This window comes from Tursiops truncatus, chromosome 3 (assembly GCF_011762595.2).
Source record: "Tursiops truncatus isolate mTurTru1 chromosome 3, mTurTru1.mat.Y, whole genome shotgun sequence".
Classification (NCBI taxonomy): Eukaryota; Metazoa; Chordata; class Mammalia; order Artiodactyla; family Delphinidae; genus Tursiops; species Tursiops truncatus.
In genome coordinates, this window is record NC_047036.1 from 18204308 (window position 1) to 18222290 (window position 17983).

At 33.6% G+C, this 17983-nt stretch overlaps 1 protein-coding gene across 2 annotated transcripts in view; it reads right to left on the reverse strand.

Moving 5' to 3' along the window:
* Positions 1–17983, reverse strand: part of CDH12 (cadherin 12) — a 280630-nt gene that overhangs the window by 200335 nt on the left and 62312 nt on the right. For both annotated transcript variants that reach the window (XM_019951035.3, XM_019951034.3), the window contains exon 2: positions 966–1260. In XM_019951035.3, coding sequence (XP_019806594.1) covers positions 966–1260 — 295 coding nt within the window. The remainder of the gene's footprint in view (positions 1–965; positions 1261–17983) is intronic.

The window sequence follows — 17983 nt, forward strand, 5'->3', positions numbered from 1 at the left end:
TAACCTGTGTCGCCCTCAGGGTAGTCTGTGCAATCTTCCTTGCATGTCTGGGATGGTTGTGGGGGACAGCAGAAACCCTCCGAGAAATGTCACACATGGGAAATAGTAACAATGGCTCATATACGAGAGTTTCAAATTGAAACCTAGAAGTGATGAGTAGCTTTATCTTACACATGTGCTAGAAACCAGAAGTTACTATGAAATAAATTGAGCGATTGGCAGTGGTGACTAAGAAATAAAATTTATAATTAAAACTTGTCAGTAAAGCTGGAATCCTTAACTCATTGACCTTAAAATACATATTATAGGACTTTGAGAATTGAAGTTGTTGAATTTATATTTTATTTAAATTATTAAGAATGATGATGATACTATAGCTTAACTGTAAATTTATTCTAGTAATGACTTCATAATGATATTTGCTTCCTAGATTGATGGAATAACTACTGTAGGTTACTTATAGCCACAAAGGGTACAATACCTTTTCTCAGAGTCTCTATGGATAGCTACAAAGAATGCAACACATCCCTTTCTGAACCACTTTGAGACTCATATGCAATACATACTTTGAATAATTTATTTTGAGTGAAGAATGACTATCTGGTATTTGATGTTACCTTCACACTGTGTAGGCATCTGAATTTGCAATGACAATCAATTACTGTAAAAAGTGAGTTATGTACTTAAAGTACAAAGGAATTCCATGAATTCAGGGAAATGCAAAGATTGTAAAATAGTGAAGAATGTTATATATCCTAGATATTTTTGTATCTATTCATATATTTAGAATGGAGCAGGAAGAAAAAATAAAGTTAAGTAGAAAAAAAAAGTAAATGAAATTAATTGTATCCTCTACAGTGCAGGAATAATCTTGAGTTACAAACCAGATATTTCCGTCAACCTGGAGAAAATAAATGTTGAAAAGGCCTCGTCTCATCTGACAGAATTTTGATTCGCTTACTCACCCACAGGAGACATTTCTGGGACACTAGCAATATAAGGTCCATCCAAAAACTTCGGCTCATTATCATTAATATCCTGCACTTTGATGATGAATTCTGATTCAGGCTCTAGGGGCTTCCTGGTTTCTATGTCCACAGCCTGAGCACGAAGTGTGTAGAAAGGTTTTTCTTCTCTATCCAGGCTCCTTATTGCATGAATGTCCCCTGTAGTTTCATCAATGGTAAAAACGGTGCCAGCGCCATCTCCTGAGAGGGTGTATTTAACAGTGCCCTCTCCCTTATCTAAGTCAGAATGGAGCTTTAGGGAGAGAGAGAGAGAAAGAGAGACAGAGAAACACCATTAAAGAGATGGCCCCACGTTAAAAAGCCATACTTGCAGTATAATTTTTTTACCAGAAAAGTTAAACCAAAATCTTATGTTTTTTTTTCCTTTTTTTTCCCACCATTTTTTTTATTATAAGCATTTTTAACTCACAAAAAAAGTTGAAAAAATGTATGGTGGACACCTATATATACCTATATATATCTCAGAGATTCCACTGTTTATCTTCCAATTTAATCATATAAGCTTTCGACTTATCACATAGATAGATCATATCCCTATCCTTTCATTCACTCTCCTGTCAATCCATCTTATTTCTCCATGCATTACAGAGGTTAGAAGTACAGCCCCAAATCCATCAACATGCATAAATACAACTATTTTGAACACTTACTTCTTTTATATACTTTGGGGGATAAAATTTTCATAAAATGAAATGCACAACTCAAGTGTACTTAGAGTTTCATTTAAAATGATTGTTGTATTAAAATAAATTAGGTCATATATATTAAATCATACAACTTCCAAATACTCTGAGGCTAGAAATCAGTGACGTGAATCCAGTGAGAGATATGGTAAAAAAAAAAAAAAAAAAAATCAGAAAACACTGAGCTTTTTCATTTGAAAGGAGAGGAGAGTTTTGATATACCAGGTCAATTTCAGATATGTACTATGGAGTATCTCATTTTAACAGACTGACTCTCAATGAGTTATTCAGTATTACTCAGCCAAGCAATGGGTAGAATAACTGATTATCCTTTCAGATTCACAGGCAAATGGTTAGCCCTAATCCATTCTATATATTTGAAATGTTATAATATAGAAAATTTTTAATTTCTGCTAAGTTCTTTTGAAATTCAACACATGTATAATTCACTATAATACAGTATGGAATAAGACACACATCAATATAATAAGGGAGAGGACCAAAGAGAAGAGAAATTATTATTGTGATACTGTAAATCAGTGTTTTTCAATCTGGAGTCCAAGAATTAATGATAGATGGACATAGTCTTGGAGATCTATAAATTATCCAAGAATAAATGTATATAGATAAATAATATGATATAAATATTTCATTATATATAATTCTCTAAAAATATGTGTACTCATATATTTCATAAATAACATAGATTTACATTCTATTTAAATTAAAAAGGATACATATTCTTATAAATAATATTATTTTTTATCCAAATGCTGATCTAAAATATTTCAAACTATTCTCACTCATTTAGGTACAGCCATTTGATTTCAATGTTCAAATTTTTATTTTTTTTATTTTTTGTGGGTTTTTTTGTTTTTGTTTTTGTTTTTGTCGTACGTGGGCCCCTCACTGTTGTGGCCTCTCCCACTACGGAGCACAGGCTCCGTATGCGCAGGCTCAGCAGCCATGGCTCATGGGCCCAGCCGCTCCGCGGCATGTGGGATCCTCCCAGACTGGGGCACGAACCCGTGTCCCCTGCACCGGCAGGCGGACTCTCAACTACTGCGCCACCACGGAAGCCCCAAATTTTTATTTTTAAAAGCTCATTCCAGTCAACGGATCAGTCAAAGATAAAATGTTAAACTTTTAAAGTGACCATAGCCATTTGGGCTGTGATTTAAATTTTTCACACAAGTATAGGTGTCTTGCAAAATTTGGGGTAAAAATGAGTTGTTTTTCTTAATGCTTCAACACAACATAAAAGCTTTGAAAATATTTTAAATTATATAGTTATCCTTTGCAAATAGGCGTTCTGTGTATTCATATTAGTAATACCAAAACACAAAACTCAACTTGGCTACATCTTTTCTCTTAAACTCAACATTCTGCTTTAGCTTCAGTAAAATAACGTCATCCTTCATATTCATGTTATTAAAATGACTTTATTCATTTTGTGAATTTGTATTTACTTCAAATTGCTCTGAAAGTATGTTTTATAAGAGCATAAGCAAAGGATTTGTACTGGGTAAATGATATAATTTAAACAATGAGAAAATTATAAGGGGGTACCAGGTTTTGATTTTTCTTTAAAAGTTTCTGTATATTTTACTCAAGTCTAAGGAAAATTGCAAAGAATGACAGGAAGACGTTTTTTCCTCCTAATATTTTATGAACTGCTATGAAGCATAGGAAGTTTCAAGCATAAAATCAAGCTGTAGATAAATGTTCTTTGAACTTAAGAATTTCAAATTACAAATTTCATCCATACTATTAAAGATATTCAACACATGAACATTTACTTTTACTTTCAAATTTATCTAAAGATATGAGACAAGCAAAAGCCCAATGCAAAAGCAAATGTCTTTATAAACTGGATCTATTTTGCCAATGGCTCCAAAGAATATGTTGTAATATTGTGGAAGCAAGTGAAAATTTTAAGTAGGTTTTTACAATGTGATCCAAGTAGAGTCACCAAAAAAGATTTTCATTTAGCCAAAATCAGAACTGTTTTCTTTTCAAACTGACATATGAATAAAAAAGCAAATGTCTTTTCAGCTCTATTCAACATCCAAATTAAATTCAGTTGCTGCTACTCTTTACACTTCTACCTTTTCCTTCTAATTTAAATTTGGGTTTTGCAGAGATTAAAGTTTCAGAAGAAATATGTGAAAATATGTTAAATTTGAACTGAAAATGAGATGGATGAATGTAAAATTCTTGAGAGGATTAGAATGGTTACAGCAGTTCATTGCATGTTAATACCTTAAAGAAGATCACCTGCAGTGCCCAGCATTGATGGGCAATGTTTAAAATTAGTTATTCAGTACCAAATATAAAATGGATGGTTAGTGGGAAGCTGCTGCGTAGCACAGGGAGATCAGCTTGATGCTTTGTGATGACCTAGATGGGTGGGATAGGGAGGGTGGGAGGGAGGCTCAAGAGGGAAGGGATATAGGGATATATGTATACATATATCTGATTCACTCTGTTGTACAACAGAAACTAGCACAACATTGTAAAGCAATTATACTCCAATAAAGATATTTTTTAAATAAATAAAATAAAATTAGTTATTCAGTATTGATTGAGTCCAGTACATGCGTGACTAGCTAAAAGTATTGGTATTTTTGCAACGTCAATTCTAATGTTAAATAAATGATGTTGGCCTGATGTTGGGTATTGCAGAATTTGCTTTGTATCACATATAAAATAATTTGAATAGAGAACATATATAACATAATAGTTTATGTTGTAAACTAACATAAAAATCCCTATCACCCTCTTACTTAGAGATAACTTCTTTTATCATTTTATACACTTTCCATTATATATACACATATATTCATATATAAATGAAAGGGTATACATATAGAAATATGTTTGTATATGTTTTATATGTATATCTAATATTATCTGATTATAAATATATATATACATGATATAAAAATGAGAAACAAGTCAACATTTTCAATAACAATATACCATAATCATTTTCAGTATAATTTGAAACTTTTCAGAATTACTTTTTAATATCTGTACTACATTTGTTCAAAGGAAATTGAATGATTCAATGGGTTTTGCTTATCCTTTTATAAACAATGTGATGAATATGTGTGTGTTGTCTTAATTCCTTAAATAAACAGGTAAATATAAATAGAAGGGTAATTATAAAGACCAAAAATGTAAATTTTATGAATCAAAAAATTGTGAATCTTGAATGATTCCAGAACTTGATGTCTACAGATGAGTTCGGTTTCTTAAACTTTTAGCAAGGCAACTCAGGCTTAGCTTATGTTATGAAGCTACTTCTCAGTTTTATTTGCATTTAGCAGGCGGGAGGGTTACAGAAGGATTCACTTGCTGAATCTTTGGGTTGTGTTAACTATGAACAATCACATGATGCCATTTTACACAGCGGCTTTAAGTTCCATGGAAGATAATAGTTCCACAAGGATAAAATTATTTTCCTTTATAGTGATTTAAAAATAACGCAAGAAATATTTCTTATTCTGATTATTTTTTTAAAAAAGTTGTTTCTGAGTAGGCGCTGACTATATTTACTGACTGAAGCAGCCAAATCCAATAATATCATCTTTTAGTATTGACACTTAAAATAAAATTTCTCCCAGAGAGTTCCATAAGTGATAGCTATAGAAACATGCGCTGTCCAGGCAGTTGTTTTGTGGAAGTGCTGTTGTTATTTTCTGATGTTTTCCAAGTCATCTCAGATGTAGCGTGAAAATGAGATGCCGAGAGAGGCTTAAAAAAGATACCGAGGACTAGCTTCGGAGTGTAAGCAAATCTGAACTCCAGTGTCTAAAAGTTTTGAGAAAGCTAATCTAAAATTAAGTGTTTACTAGCATCTCTCAGATTATATTTTACAAACTGCTGCAGAAAAAAAGAAATTTATTCTTATTTTCTCTGGGTTGAAGAGTGCACATAAAATGGGAAATAATTTTTGTGGTACGCGGGCCTCTCACTGTTGTGGCCTCTCCCGTTGTGGAGCACAGACTCCGGACGCGCAGGCTCAGCGGCCATGGCTCACGGGCCCAGCCGCTCCGCGGCATGTGGTATCTTCCCGGGCCGGGGCACAAACCTGTGTCCCCTGCATCGACAGGCGGACTCTCAACCACTGCGCCACCAGGGAAGCCCCGGGAAATACTTTTTATATCACTATACCCAGCAATGATTTTATTTCCATTTGCTATTTGCCAGGATTAGGGTGGTTACAGGCATGAGGAGGGCATGGAGGATGTTGGGAGGAGAAATGTATGATTCTGAAAAGTTTTTGCTAGAAAATCAAAAATTGTGTGAACAGGTATTTCATTTGATGTATATACCTGCAAATTACTTTATTAATTATATATCTATAGGTTTTATGGTACACTACATACTATTTTATAACCTGAATTTTAGATGGATTATATAACAATTTGCTTTATCAATAAGTATGAATTTATTACATCTATTTAAGTTAATTACAGGTATTTTAATCAAAGTACTACATTGAAATGGCTAAAATCAGAGTATGGAAGAGCTTGTAATGTACAATTTTACCTTCCTTTTCTCAGTCTCATTCACCAGGGAAATCATGTTTTAACTGTTTCTGTTGAATTCTTATTAAAAAAAAATGTGGATATTTGTTAAATAAAAAATGTTATAATAGTATTTCTTTTATCAATTTGAATAATACTTATTGACTTGCAAACCCCATGCCACCTCTTTTTTTTCCAGTAGAGTTTTAGTATCTCTTATTTTACTTGTTATCAATGAAACACTGGTCTGAATAGTATACGTGTACTTTGGGTCTGAATTCAGTTCAATCATACAACGTGACTGTGGTTCTCTATTTTCTACTATTATAACATTAACACATTTACAGTCCCCTTAAACTCCTTCCCTTTCTTATCCCTGAATTCCATTGTCTGTATTATACAGAATTAAGCATAAAGATTTTGTCAATTTGGTCTATTTATGTATTTATTTATTTATTGGTCTCTTTTTTAAAAGTAAGCTCTAATGGTTAATTTTATGTATTAGTTTGACTGGGCCACAGGATGCCCAGACACTTGGTCAAAGACTATTCTTGGTATATCAGTGAGGATATTCCTGGATTAGAATAACATTTGAATCAATAGACAAAGTAAAACAGACTGTGGTCCCTTATGTGGGTATGCCTCATCCAATCAACTGAAGACCTGAATAGAACAAAAAAGCTGACCATTCCATGAGTAAGAGGGAACTCCTCCTGCCTGGCTGCCTTCAAGCTGTGACACTGGTTTTTATTCTGCCTCCAGACTTGAACTGAAACATCAGTTCTGAGTCGAGCCTGTTGGTCTTTGCAATAGAAATATACCATGTGTTCTCCTGGGTTTCCAACTTGCTGACTGCAAATCCCGGGACTTGTCAGCCTCCAAAATTGTACAAACCAATTCTTGATAATAAATAAATATATATCCTATTGACTATTTCTCTGGAGAACCCCGATTAATACATAGGCCTTCAAAGCCCTCTCCATCAGTTGCTGCTAAAACATAAAATAAAACTAAACAAAACACTAACACTCTTTTGATAATTATAATAATGTACATATATTTGTTCATAGCCAAATAACATACAGTGTCAATATGATTACAATATTTTCATTTTGCATATGGAGTTTTTTGAGATATCTTTTTGTTTGTATTATTTGCTTTTCTCATATCTTTAAGCTCACCTCATTTCTCAGGGCCAACATCAAATCTCCTTTTCGAAACATACGTTGTTCAGGGACCCCTCTTTCTTCCTACTCCAAACTAGAGCATTTGCATGATTTTCAACCTGGAATTTTTCTTTATTAATCTCCTGGTTTGAAACACTATTTCTTGGATTTTATATTTTCTTCTATATTAGTTGACTAATTTGTTTGTTGCTGCCAATCTCCTATAACTTTTTTTCTATGAGAATTGTTCCATTTGTAGATGTATTCTTTTTATTTATTTATTTTATTTATTTATTTTTTACATATTTATTAGAGTATAATTGCTTTTCCTATAACTTCTTGAGAATGTGTCTGTGAGAGGTAAGTTTCTTTAGTCTTTGGATGTCAGAAATGCCTTTATTTCTTTACCTACACATATACTTAATTATTGTCTGGGCATATAGTTCTAGATTGGAAATAATTTTCCCTTCATACATTTAAAGGCATGTATCTATAGTCTTCTAGAAACCAATGGTAAAACTGATGTCTGTCTGATTATATTTCCATTGCAAGTAGAGAGTCTGTTTTCTTCTCCCCATTTTATTTTACTCTAAAATTACAATCTTATTTTTATTTTGGTATTCTAATTATTTAGAGCACTGTCTCCAAGTGTGTGTTTATGTGTGCTTGTGTTTTGAACATTGTCTCCAGATGTGAGTTGATATGTGTTTGTGTTTCTTTCTTTGGGTCGGGCACTTAGTAAGTTCCTTCAGTTCAAAAACTATTTTCCTTCAGCACTGAGAAATTTCCTTTTATGATTATTTCCATGATTATGCTCTATCCTCCATGTTTCCTGTTGTCTTTCTGGAATTCATATGCTCAATGTTACATCTCATGGACCTTCTGTAAATAATATACTTTTTCTACAGTCATTCATTTCTATATCTTTTGGTCTATTTTGTGAAAAAATTAAAATTTATCTTAAAATTATTTATTGATTATTTTCAGCATTTTCAAAGTCAATACACATATACCCATGTGTGTACACACACATACGACAGGTATATTAATTTCCAAGATTTTTTTCCTTTACTATGAATGTCCCCTTTTAATAGAACTGTGCTCCTATTTTGTGGACACCGGGAATTCTTGAATCTTTTTGAGGACTCTAATTTGTGTGTGTGTGTGTGTGTGTGTGTGTGTGTGTGTTTCCTAAATTTTCTGTTCCTTAGATTATTTTTTTGTTTTTGGTATTTGAGCCTTTGACTTTCATATTGCTGGCTTTCCTTAAATGTCTGAAGACTCTCATTTGTCTGTTCATATTTAAGGATGGAGTTTTGAACTTGTGGGTTGAATTTTTTGATTGCAGTTTTGTCCTAGGTTGAATGGAAAGAGAATCAATCATTCCTTTTAATTTCAGATATTTGGTTGGGGACATTCTAACCACAGTGGAGTTCCATCACTGCCCTAATTATTTCCAGATTCTCTACAGAAGAACTTCTTTTTTCAAAATTTCTTTATTGTTTACCTTCTGCTCATTTATGTCTGGATTCCATGCATTATCATGTAGGTGGAAGGAATTCTGTATACAGACTATCAGTTAATCTCTATGTTTTACCCTGCATGTCTTTCTCCTTTTCTCTTAATCATTTAAGAGTCTTAATGGCATTTCTGAGTCTTTTTCAGAATTGCCCCTCCTTAGTTGGAACCCTCTCAATATAAATACTTGTAAGTAGTTTTGAACTTACTTGACCTGTCACCAATCCTTCACACACTTATCAGTTTATAGAAATGGGCTAAACTGTCTGATGCCCGCCACACCACCCCATTCAGCATTATGCCCATCATCACCTAATAACCAGCCATATTCAATTTTCTCCTCTTGTCTCTCCAAATACCTTTTTTAGTTCTTTATTTTTTTTGAACATATATCCAAGAAAGTTTCAATCATTGCATTTGGATTTTGTGTCTGTGTTTTCTTTAAGTTTAAAAGAATCATGCCTATTTATATTAATTATTTTCTCATCATTATCTTTCTCAGGAAACTAGGCCCCATTCTGAATGTCTGCTAGAAGGTGAAACTTCGCAGTGTGTTTTTAAATCTTTACTTTTCTATCTTAGAATATCTCTTCAGCTTCTAAGTATGTAAGAGCCAATGTGGTGCCATAACAGCATGCCCTACTTAATACCGACATCCTTGTAACACAGATTACAGACATCTTCCACCAGCCATCTCCATAAATACATTCAGTCTAGGGGAAAGCTTCCCAGTACAGGGCATGCCTCAGTAAATGTTGCTGTAATAACAGCATGTAAACAGTAATACTTATTTCCAATTTTAAAATCTATGATTATGAAGGCTGTAGAATGATTTAGTACTATGGTTCAGCAGTTAGTGCATGAGCTAGGAAGTAATATTGTAACTTTTATTTACATACAGGATTCATTCAGATAAATGGGCCAAAATGAGTATGAGAAAATTTTATGTGAATTTCTTTGGACAAAATAATTTTATTATGTACAAAACAAACTACTTTTGCTACATTGTCCTTGGTGAACATAAAATACTTAGTTTGTCTTCTTTGTAGCTGCTTAGTTCTCAAGAACCTCACAGTGGCCATTGTATCAGCTACAAAGTGATTAGATTATGTTTAAGGCACTGTTTATTTGTGAAAGAAGACCAGACACAAAGATGATCTATAACTCTGCCTGGGTAATGCCATAATGCAAAATTTCTCTCTTTTGTAAGCCACTGGACGTCCAAGAATATTTGACATTCTATTCCACTCTGCTCCCTGAGGGGACTCATTTGTTCTTCCTAGCTTGATTGTTGTCATTTGAGCAAAAGGAATATCACTTTACAAGGCTGGAAATTACCTTTAACAGCCCAATGTTAGTTGAGAACTCCCCTGCCTGGGTTACAGACCCAAAGCTATTTATCATCTGGAAATATTTCACCTTCTATTTAAGAGAGTAGAAATTCATTTCAAAAGGGCCCACACCTCCCCCAAGGTAAGCCAAGGAAGGGCAAAGAAGAACAAAGACAATTTGCAGTGCTTGGGAGCAACAAAAGCTACTATGCTTGGATATATTATACATCCCATTAAAGAAAAATATATACTATTCACCCAATGTTCTCTTTCATCTTTCTTTTTCTCCTTGAAGATTGCATGTGTGGTTACATGTGAGGGGCATCCTAACTATGTTTTTAGATTGTCATCTTTTACAACTTTACCTTGACCAGATTATATCATATCATTTGAGAGTGTCACACTATACTAATAGGTATTTCTGTAAAAGTTTAATGCATGCTGGATTTGGGAGGAAAAATGTGGGGAAGAAGGTTAAAATAATTTCTTTCCTACATTTCCAAAGCTGTAAAACATTTTTCACAAAGCCAGATTTTAGGTAAAAAAAAAACATTTCCCACAATAAACTAGTCATCAAATTGTCAGTAACAGAATCTCTATTTGGAATAAAAGTGAATTTTATGTACGATTTCAAATGTTGTTACTTTTCAGAATACTAGATAGGTTTGTGTGATTTATTCTAGATTTAAAATAAATGTCAAAAATATACAAAAAATAATGCCAATAATCATGGATTATTAATAATCATAATACAACATTATAGCTAGATATCATTTATTAAGTTATTACTATTTTGTCTCTATGTTATTACTTTTATTATTAGCCCTTACTGAATATCAGGCACTGTGTTACACATTTTATAAGCTTTACTTAACTCTCAAAAAAAATGATATCCTAATATAATAAATCTTATAGATAAAATTTTTATACTAAATTCTAATAGTTCAACATGTAAAATTTAATTTTCAAAAGCTACATGTTCTATCCTAACTTCTTAGTACATGCATCTAATAACTCTAATAAAGCAGACAGACCCAAATCTTAACTCTAATATAAAACATGGATTGATCTAAAATCCATGATTATGAGCATCAAAATTTGGGGTTAGAGTCCCAAACCCATTCATTCTTACCTGGATGTTACTGTGTAAGTTAACAAATTTCTTTGGACTTCAGAATCCTCATATGTAAAATGTGGATTCTAATATTTGTATCATAAAATATGGAGGATATTGTAGAGAATTTAACTTCATAATGTCCACTTCCCTTCATTTATCTCTATTTACATCCAAACAAGCCCAGGATAGCAATATTTGTTTCCACTTCACTTATATCAATTTATGTAAATAGGTGCAAGAAAACTAATTGGACACAAAATAATGTTAGGAAACCCTATCAAGCTTCTACTTTTGGCTATACAATTTTCTAATGGCTTTATATACTTTATACACTTTAATACTCAAAACAACCATATGAGTACAACCCTATTATTATCATCCCCATCTGGGAGATATAGAAATTGAGGCACAGAGAGGCCAAGTTGGCTCGGGACACACACAGAAAGACACAAAGCTGAGATTGCAATCAGGTAGTCTAATCCCATGCGACTAGCACTTAAACCAAAGGAGCTTTCTTTTAATTTGGTAAGCATAATTAGCTTAGCCACAGATGCTAGCTACCCAAGTGTTCTGTGACATCAGTTGGAACAAAACCCAATTGCATTATTATGGAAGCATTCCTGAGATTGGCTTCATTCAAAAATGCTTTGGACAGCCCACTAGTGATTGCACTAGGCTCTAGAGAACATCACGTAGTATTTGCTCTCAAAGACACAGGAGTCCAGAGTCCAGTAGGGAACACTATGTGTCATAACAACAAAGATATCCATTGGAAATACTGTTTCTTTTTATAGTTTCGTGCCTCTCAAATCCTAATTTTCTATAGAAAATGTTTGTAAGCATATGCTGTATAATTTTAAAAATGCTATATTTGTGTTTTCTTAAAGTACAAAGTGATATTACATTAATAGTTAGAAATCATATAAATAATATGCTGTGTCAATTATAGATTTGGAACAATTAATAGTCAACTAGAAAATTGTGAACAATATTTATGTTGAAGAGAATATAGTTAACTTTTATATCAGTGAAATTCTTCAATGAAAATTATTTTCCTGAGTTTCTGCCCATGGTTATACTATAATTTGCTTTGAAACATATACAAATCAATTATGTTAAAGATGAAATGGAGTAACTATTTAATTAGAGAAATAGTCATTAACACGTGTGGTTTCTTTGTCACAATTTACTAATAACCACACAAATAGACATGGGAATTTGTGGGAGGATGTTTAGACATGTGTACGTGTTGTATGTGAGAGAAAGAAAGAGAAAGAGGTGGTAGTTATACATGTTTTCATGTGCTCACACATGCACATTTCTGCAAAATGAATAAAGGTCAAGTAGATGTACATACTCTAAAACAATACTCTAAGAACACAATCTGAAATTATATTATCTGCTTTTTTTCAAGGGTGGTTTGAAGGTGACCCATTTTCTGTAACATGCATTACTGTGGGGATTGCTTTATGTGTTAAAGCACAAAGCCATCTCATTGAAGTCTTTTATTTCCTTTCCTCACTTTACAGTAACTACTTTAAGTGGATTTTGAAAGTATAATATCACCAATACAAAAAAAAATCCAATTACTTAAATAGGTTGCTTTCTTTGTATCATGAGTTAAGCTTTATGTCAAATTTACTGTTAAGAATTCATCTCTCTCAGTCTTATATCCTATAACAGTGCCATAAATATTATCTTATCTGCATGATAATTTATACTTTAAATATTATTTTTTGCCAAAAGTATAAAAATGAGTAACCTTGATGTTAAATTTCAATTTGTTAAAGAGAAATAGAGTTACTATTCTGTGTAAGAAATGCAGTAGGTTACATCTTGTTTCTAAGTATAGGTTAGCTATGTTTTTTTTAAAGCTCTCATTATAAACACATTAAGGAAAGAATCATTCTCAGGATTCACTTCCCACTAGGGCTACTAGGATTCCCTCGAAACCACCAAAGAGACAATAGGTCCAATTTGACTTTAACCTTAAAAGGAAAGAACAAAAAAAAAGAAAAATGAGCACAGATTTCACAGATACTAGAACCTCAATTTTGACTGCTTCTTAGCAGATACGTAGTATTGGGTGCCTGAGTGAAATAAACTGATTTCAGGCTATTGCATTTTTAAAGGTCAAATTTTTTTAAAACAAAGAATTCAGGATTATAAGGGCAGATGTTTAATTTGACATTGATTGAGACCTTAAATGAATAAATCTCTCAAAGTTTGATTACTTTTCAGAAGAAACTGAGTTGCTTTGTGATTGAAATTTCCTACTAATTCATAGACTCCATGGAATCATGCATGTATGTGTGTTTGTGGCACATTTTCCTGAAACTGACATATGAATACCATAGACTGTATATTTGCATTCTTTCCTAAGTTAAAAAAATATATTTTACTGATCTCCTTTCACTGCTTGTTACAATATTTTTCTCTTCATATATCATTGATTGCTGATTAAGGTAAGTTATAGACAGAATTTCTGAGATCAACCAGGGTCCGATCATACTTCACTGTATTATTTTAGATCATAAATAATACAGAACTGAATCCCAATCAAGCCTTAATTCTAAATTATGATTGAACTCCAACATATATGGTGTGATAGGCAGGATTCTACTATACTGCCTAAGATTTCTCTCCCCTTGGTGTACATTCCCTGTAAAATTCCCGGGACTGGGAAGACTATGGACTTAACCCTTAAGGTTACTTTATGTTTGGTGAGTCTGATCTAATCACATGTGATCTTTGAAAGCAGAAGGGTTTTTTCCTAGGTGTAGAAAAAGGAAGTCAGAGACACATACTTCGGATGGCTTGGAAGAAAACAAATACCCATGTTGAAAATTGCTAATACAGAAGGGAGTTGAGGGCAGTCCCCACGTCATTGCTAGCTGTATGAAGACACCTCAGTTCTACAATAGCAAGGAGATCAATTCTACCCTGCTGACACCTTGGTTTCAACCTTGTGAGACCCTGAGCAGAGAACCCAGTCATGCTGTGCTAGATTTCTACCTGCAGAACTGTGAGTTAATAAATAGGTGTTGTCTTAAGCTGCTAAGTTTGTGGGAATTTGTGATGCAGCAAGAGAAAACTGATACATGTAGATAATTACAGAAATCAAATATTATTGTTATTTAGTTTTAAAATGTAAGTCGTGACTTTCAATTAAAGAGATAATTTTGCTTTCTTGGTTATGTGCTCCAATTTTCTAACACATTATTGAATTTGTTTGCTTGTTTAATTTTTCCTACCAATATCTTTATTATTTCTAGTAAACACATTTGCTGCTTCCTTTGTATAAGTGATCCTGTACCAATCCCCTGTGTGAATCTAGTGATGTTGTTAAGTACTGCATTTTGTCCCTTTGGCCATTCTATGGGCAGAGACCTCAGATCTCAGATCTGGTCAATGTTAGTAAGAATCTGCCTTTCCGGTCAAAGAAGTCCCTGCTTGACTATTAAGATAGTTCTCCATCTCACTCTACATGCTGGACAATAATGGAGACACCTCGAAAACAGAAGAAAACAAAGTCTACACACAAAGGCAGACTGAGATGAGAGAAACAAGGAAAGGAGAGAGGGAGTCATTCTGACACCATCGTGTCAATTCCAGGAATCATTCAGACTTTTCCATGTAGAATGAACCTATAAATCTCCTACTCTGAATTTGGTTTTGCCAGGTATTAAAAAAAAATCCTGTCTAACTGACCCCAAATCAGAACCACCCACCTTCTTTTTCCATACAATAAGCACTTACTGAATACTGACTGCATTCCACAGATCTGGGGGCAAATCCATCAGTAAGTCCCCAAAGATCAACATGGATAGAGGATCTAATGTTCTACAGCAAGGTCAGCAAAAAAACTGCAAAAGATTTCATTGTTGCTAATTTTTCATCCTTTATATGGTTTAAAATGACTGTTTCTTGTATTAAGTCAGAGTAAAATGTCTGCCAATCTTAACTTTATAATGTGGGAAATCTGGGTAGTTGATCTGGTGTGTGGTGAGCTCAGGACTGAGAGCAGAGCTGTCATCATGTAAATCATTGTGTGAAGTCAGATGAAACGTGCTATCCCCTTATGTACAGACACTCACGCGGTGGTGAAGGCCTCTGCTCCACTTGCCATTCAAATAATGACCAGTAATTAAACTTTAATCAAATGCTTAGATTCATTAATTTTATCATGTTCTTATGAGTATTCTCTAAGCCAACTGTTCTAAGCATTTATTTTTAATATGGGATTTTTTTTTAAAGAAAGCTTAGCAGCTACATCAGTATGCAGAATATGTTGAATGAGACAGGGTCAGGGTCCACAGTTTCTCCCCAGTTCCTTTCCCCGATCCAGAATCATGCGTACATCTGGAAAACTTGTAACAATGCACAGAATGCTTTTGAAATTCTCTGCTTGGACCTTTAGGATACCACAATTTAGCTGCTGCCCAAGCAGATTCCCCACCATTGTGGGGCAGGAAACACTTTGTGTTGAACGTAATGTTTCTTTAATTCCAAGTTTTGATTCTGTTCACATACAAATAATGATGTATTTTAGTTTAAAATAGGCTTAATTCATTGCCTTATTAAACACTGAGTCCTTTGCTTCTGTGATCCTTCTATGCTTGCAGATATGACAAAGTTGCCACTCATTTTATATCCTGAAGCCTTCTCTGAGAACTCGGCATATCATTTGTTGGTTTTGAGTACACCATTGCTGTTAATGATGCTTGAAACTTATTGGCTCTGTTCATAGAAAGAAGAATAAAAAGGCATTTGAAGGCTTCCCTGGTGGCACAGTGGTTGAGAGTCCACCTGCTGATGCAGGGGACACGGGTTCGTGCCCCGGTCCGGGAAGATCCCACATGCCGCAGAGCGGCTGGGCCCGTGAGCCATGGCTGCAGAGCCTGTGCTCCGCAACGGGAGAGGCCACAACAGTGAGAGGCCCGCATACCGAAAAAAAAATGCATTTGAGCAGTCAGCTCAGATATATAGATATCAGTTCACATATAAAATTTTTTTAAAGGCATTCTACTTGAGGTTTAAGCTTTTTCATGTTCTAGAACTATTTCTACCATGACTCTTGAACTCACCAGTCCAAACCACTGCATAACTTCTTGACTGGAGAAACCAACCACTCTGGCTGTTTCCCAGCTGTGTTCATCATAGGCAACTCTTAAACTAAATAATACTTGGGATCAGCTATTCCAAAAATAGTTAGTGTAATTTCAATTGGTGAAGAAGGAGATATACCTTTAAAAAGAAAAGAAAAAAATAGCCTCAATGCATGGCTCTGTCACAACATAAAATCAGGCCTTTGGAACTGGAAAGTAACTTAGAGAACGTTGTTTCAATTGCTTCATTTCACAGTTGAGGAAATTGAGAATCAGAAAGGCTAAGTGATTTCCTCAGTATCATGGAGTTAATTACAGAAATCAGAATAGAATCTGGGTTATCCAACTCTCTGCCCAGTGTTTTTTTCATTACACCAAGTGAAATTATCTGCCACTCTTTTGGGGCCAGATGACTCATGAAAGCAGCCTAATAATAATTAATACATTAAAATATTCTGTGCCTATAAAATTTAACGCACAAGTAAAAGAGCCTTAATTTCCTGATGGCTTCAGATAAGATAAATTACATTAAATGTATTTCATTATAATTTCATGTATAAATGTGTTAGTGAATTTATATGAAGAAAAAGTCAGTACCAACAAAAATTATCAGGGACTGAGACTAGATCTATGTTGAAATTCAAAAGGACTACATCAATTTCAAGCTCCATTAGCAACACAGGAAAAATAACATGGAGTGAAATTAGTAGACATAAGCTTTATTATCAGACTTGGGTACGTGTGTAGAGAACAATATAAATCAAAGGAAATGGGATCTTTTGATTATTAATAATTATATTAATGTTTTCTATTTGAGTAATTTATATAAGTATACTAATTATTTTATAGATATTGTTTTCTTTGACATCATTAATAATCTTTTCCTCCTTTGTAATGAGAATGAGAGCCTGGGGTTTGGGATATTAAAATATTTGTTCAATATTTTGCAGCTCGACAGTTGAGAGGCTAGAAACAAGACTCAGGTATCCTGACTTAGTCTAATAATGCACATGCTCTCTTATTTTATTTTTAATTTTACTCTAATCTATTTTGGAAGTTTTGCAACAACAACAACAAAAAACATTTTCCCCCAAGATTTTACCCTATTTTAAAGGCCCATACACGTGGTCACGAAGAAGTAGTTAATGGTGAGTATTTTCTGCACTTCACATCTTTTATCGCACATTATATATTGTGGAACATAAAATTTTATGAAATTATAGTTACATGCTTGAAATGGATGTCAAATCTCTTCATCTTCTATGTCACAAGTGAGAGTTGTAAACCTGAGAAATTAAAGCTACAATATAATTTATCTTACCCATAAATAGTCTACTATACATTATACACTTTTGAAGTAAATAATGATGGATAAGTCTAAAAATGATATTTCTCCATGGAACACTGTGACAAATAGCTACAAATGCCATGATATAACTGGAATTATGTCACCTGCATATAGAAAGAAGACGTTCAGCTCCTTTTCCCTACACTTTT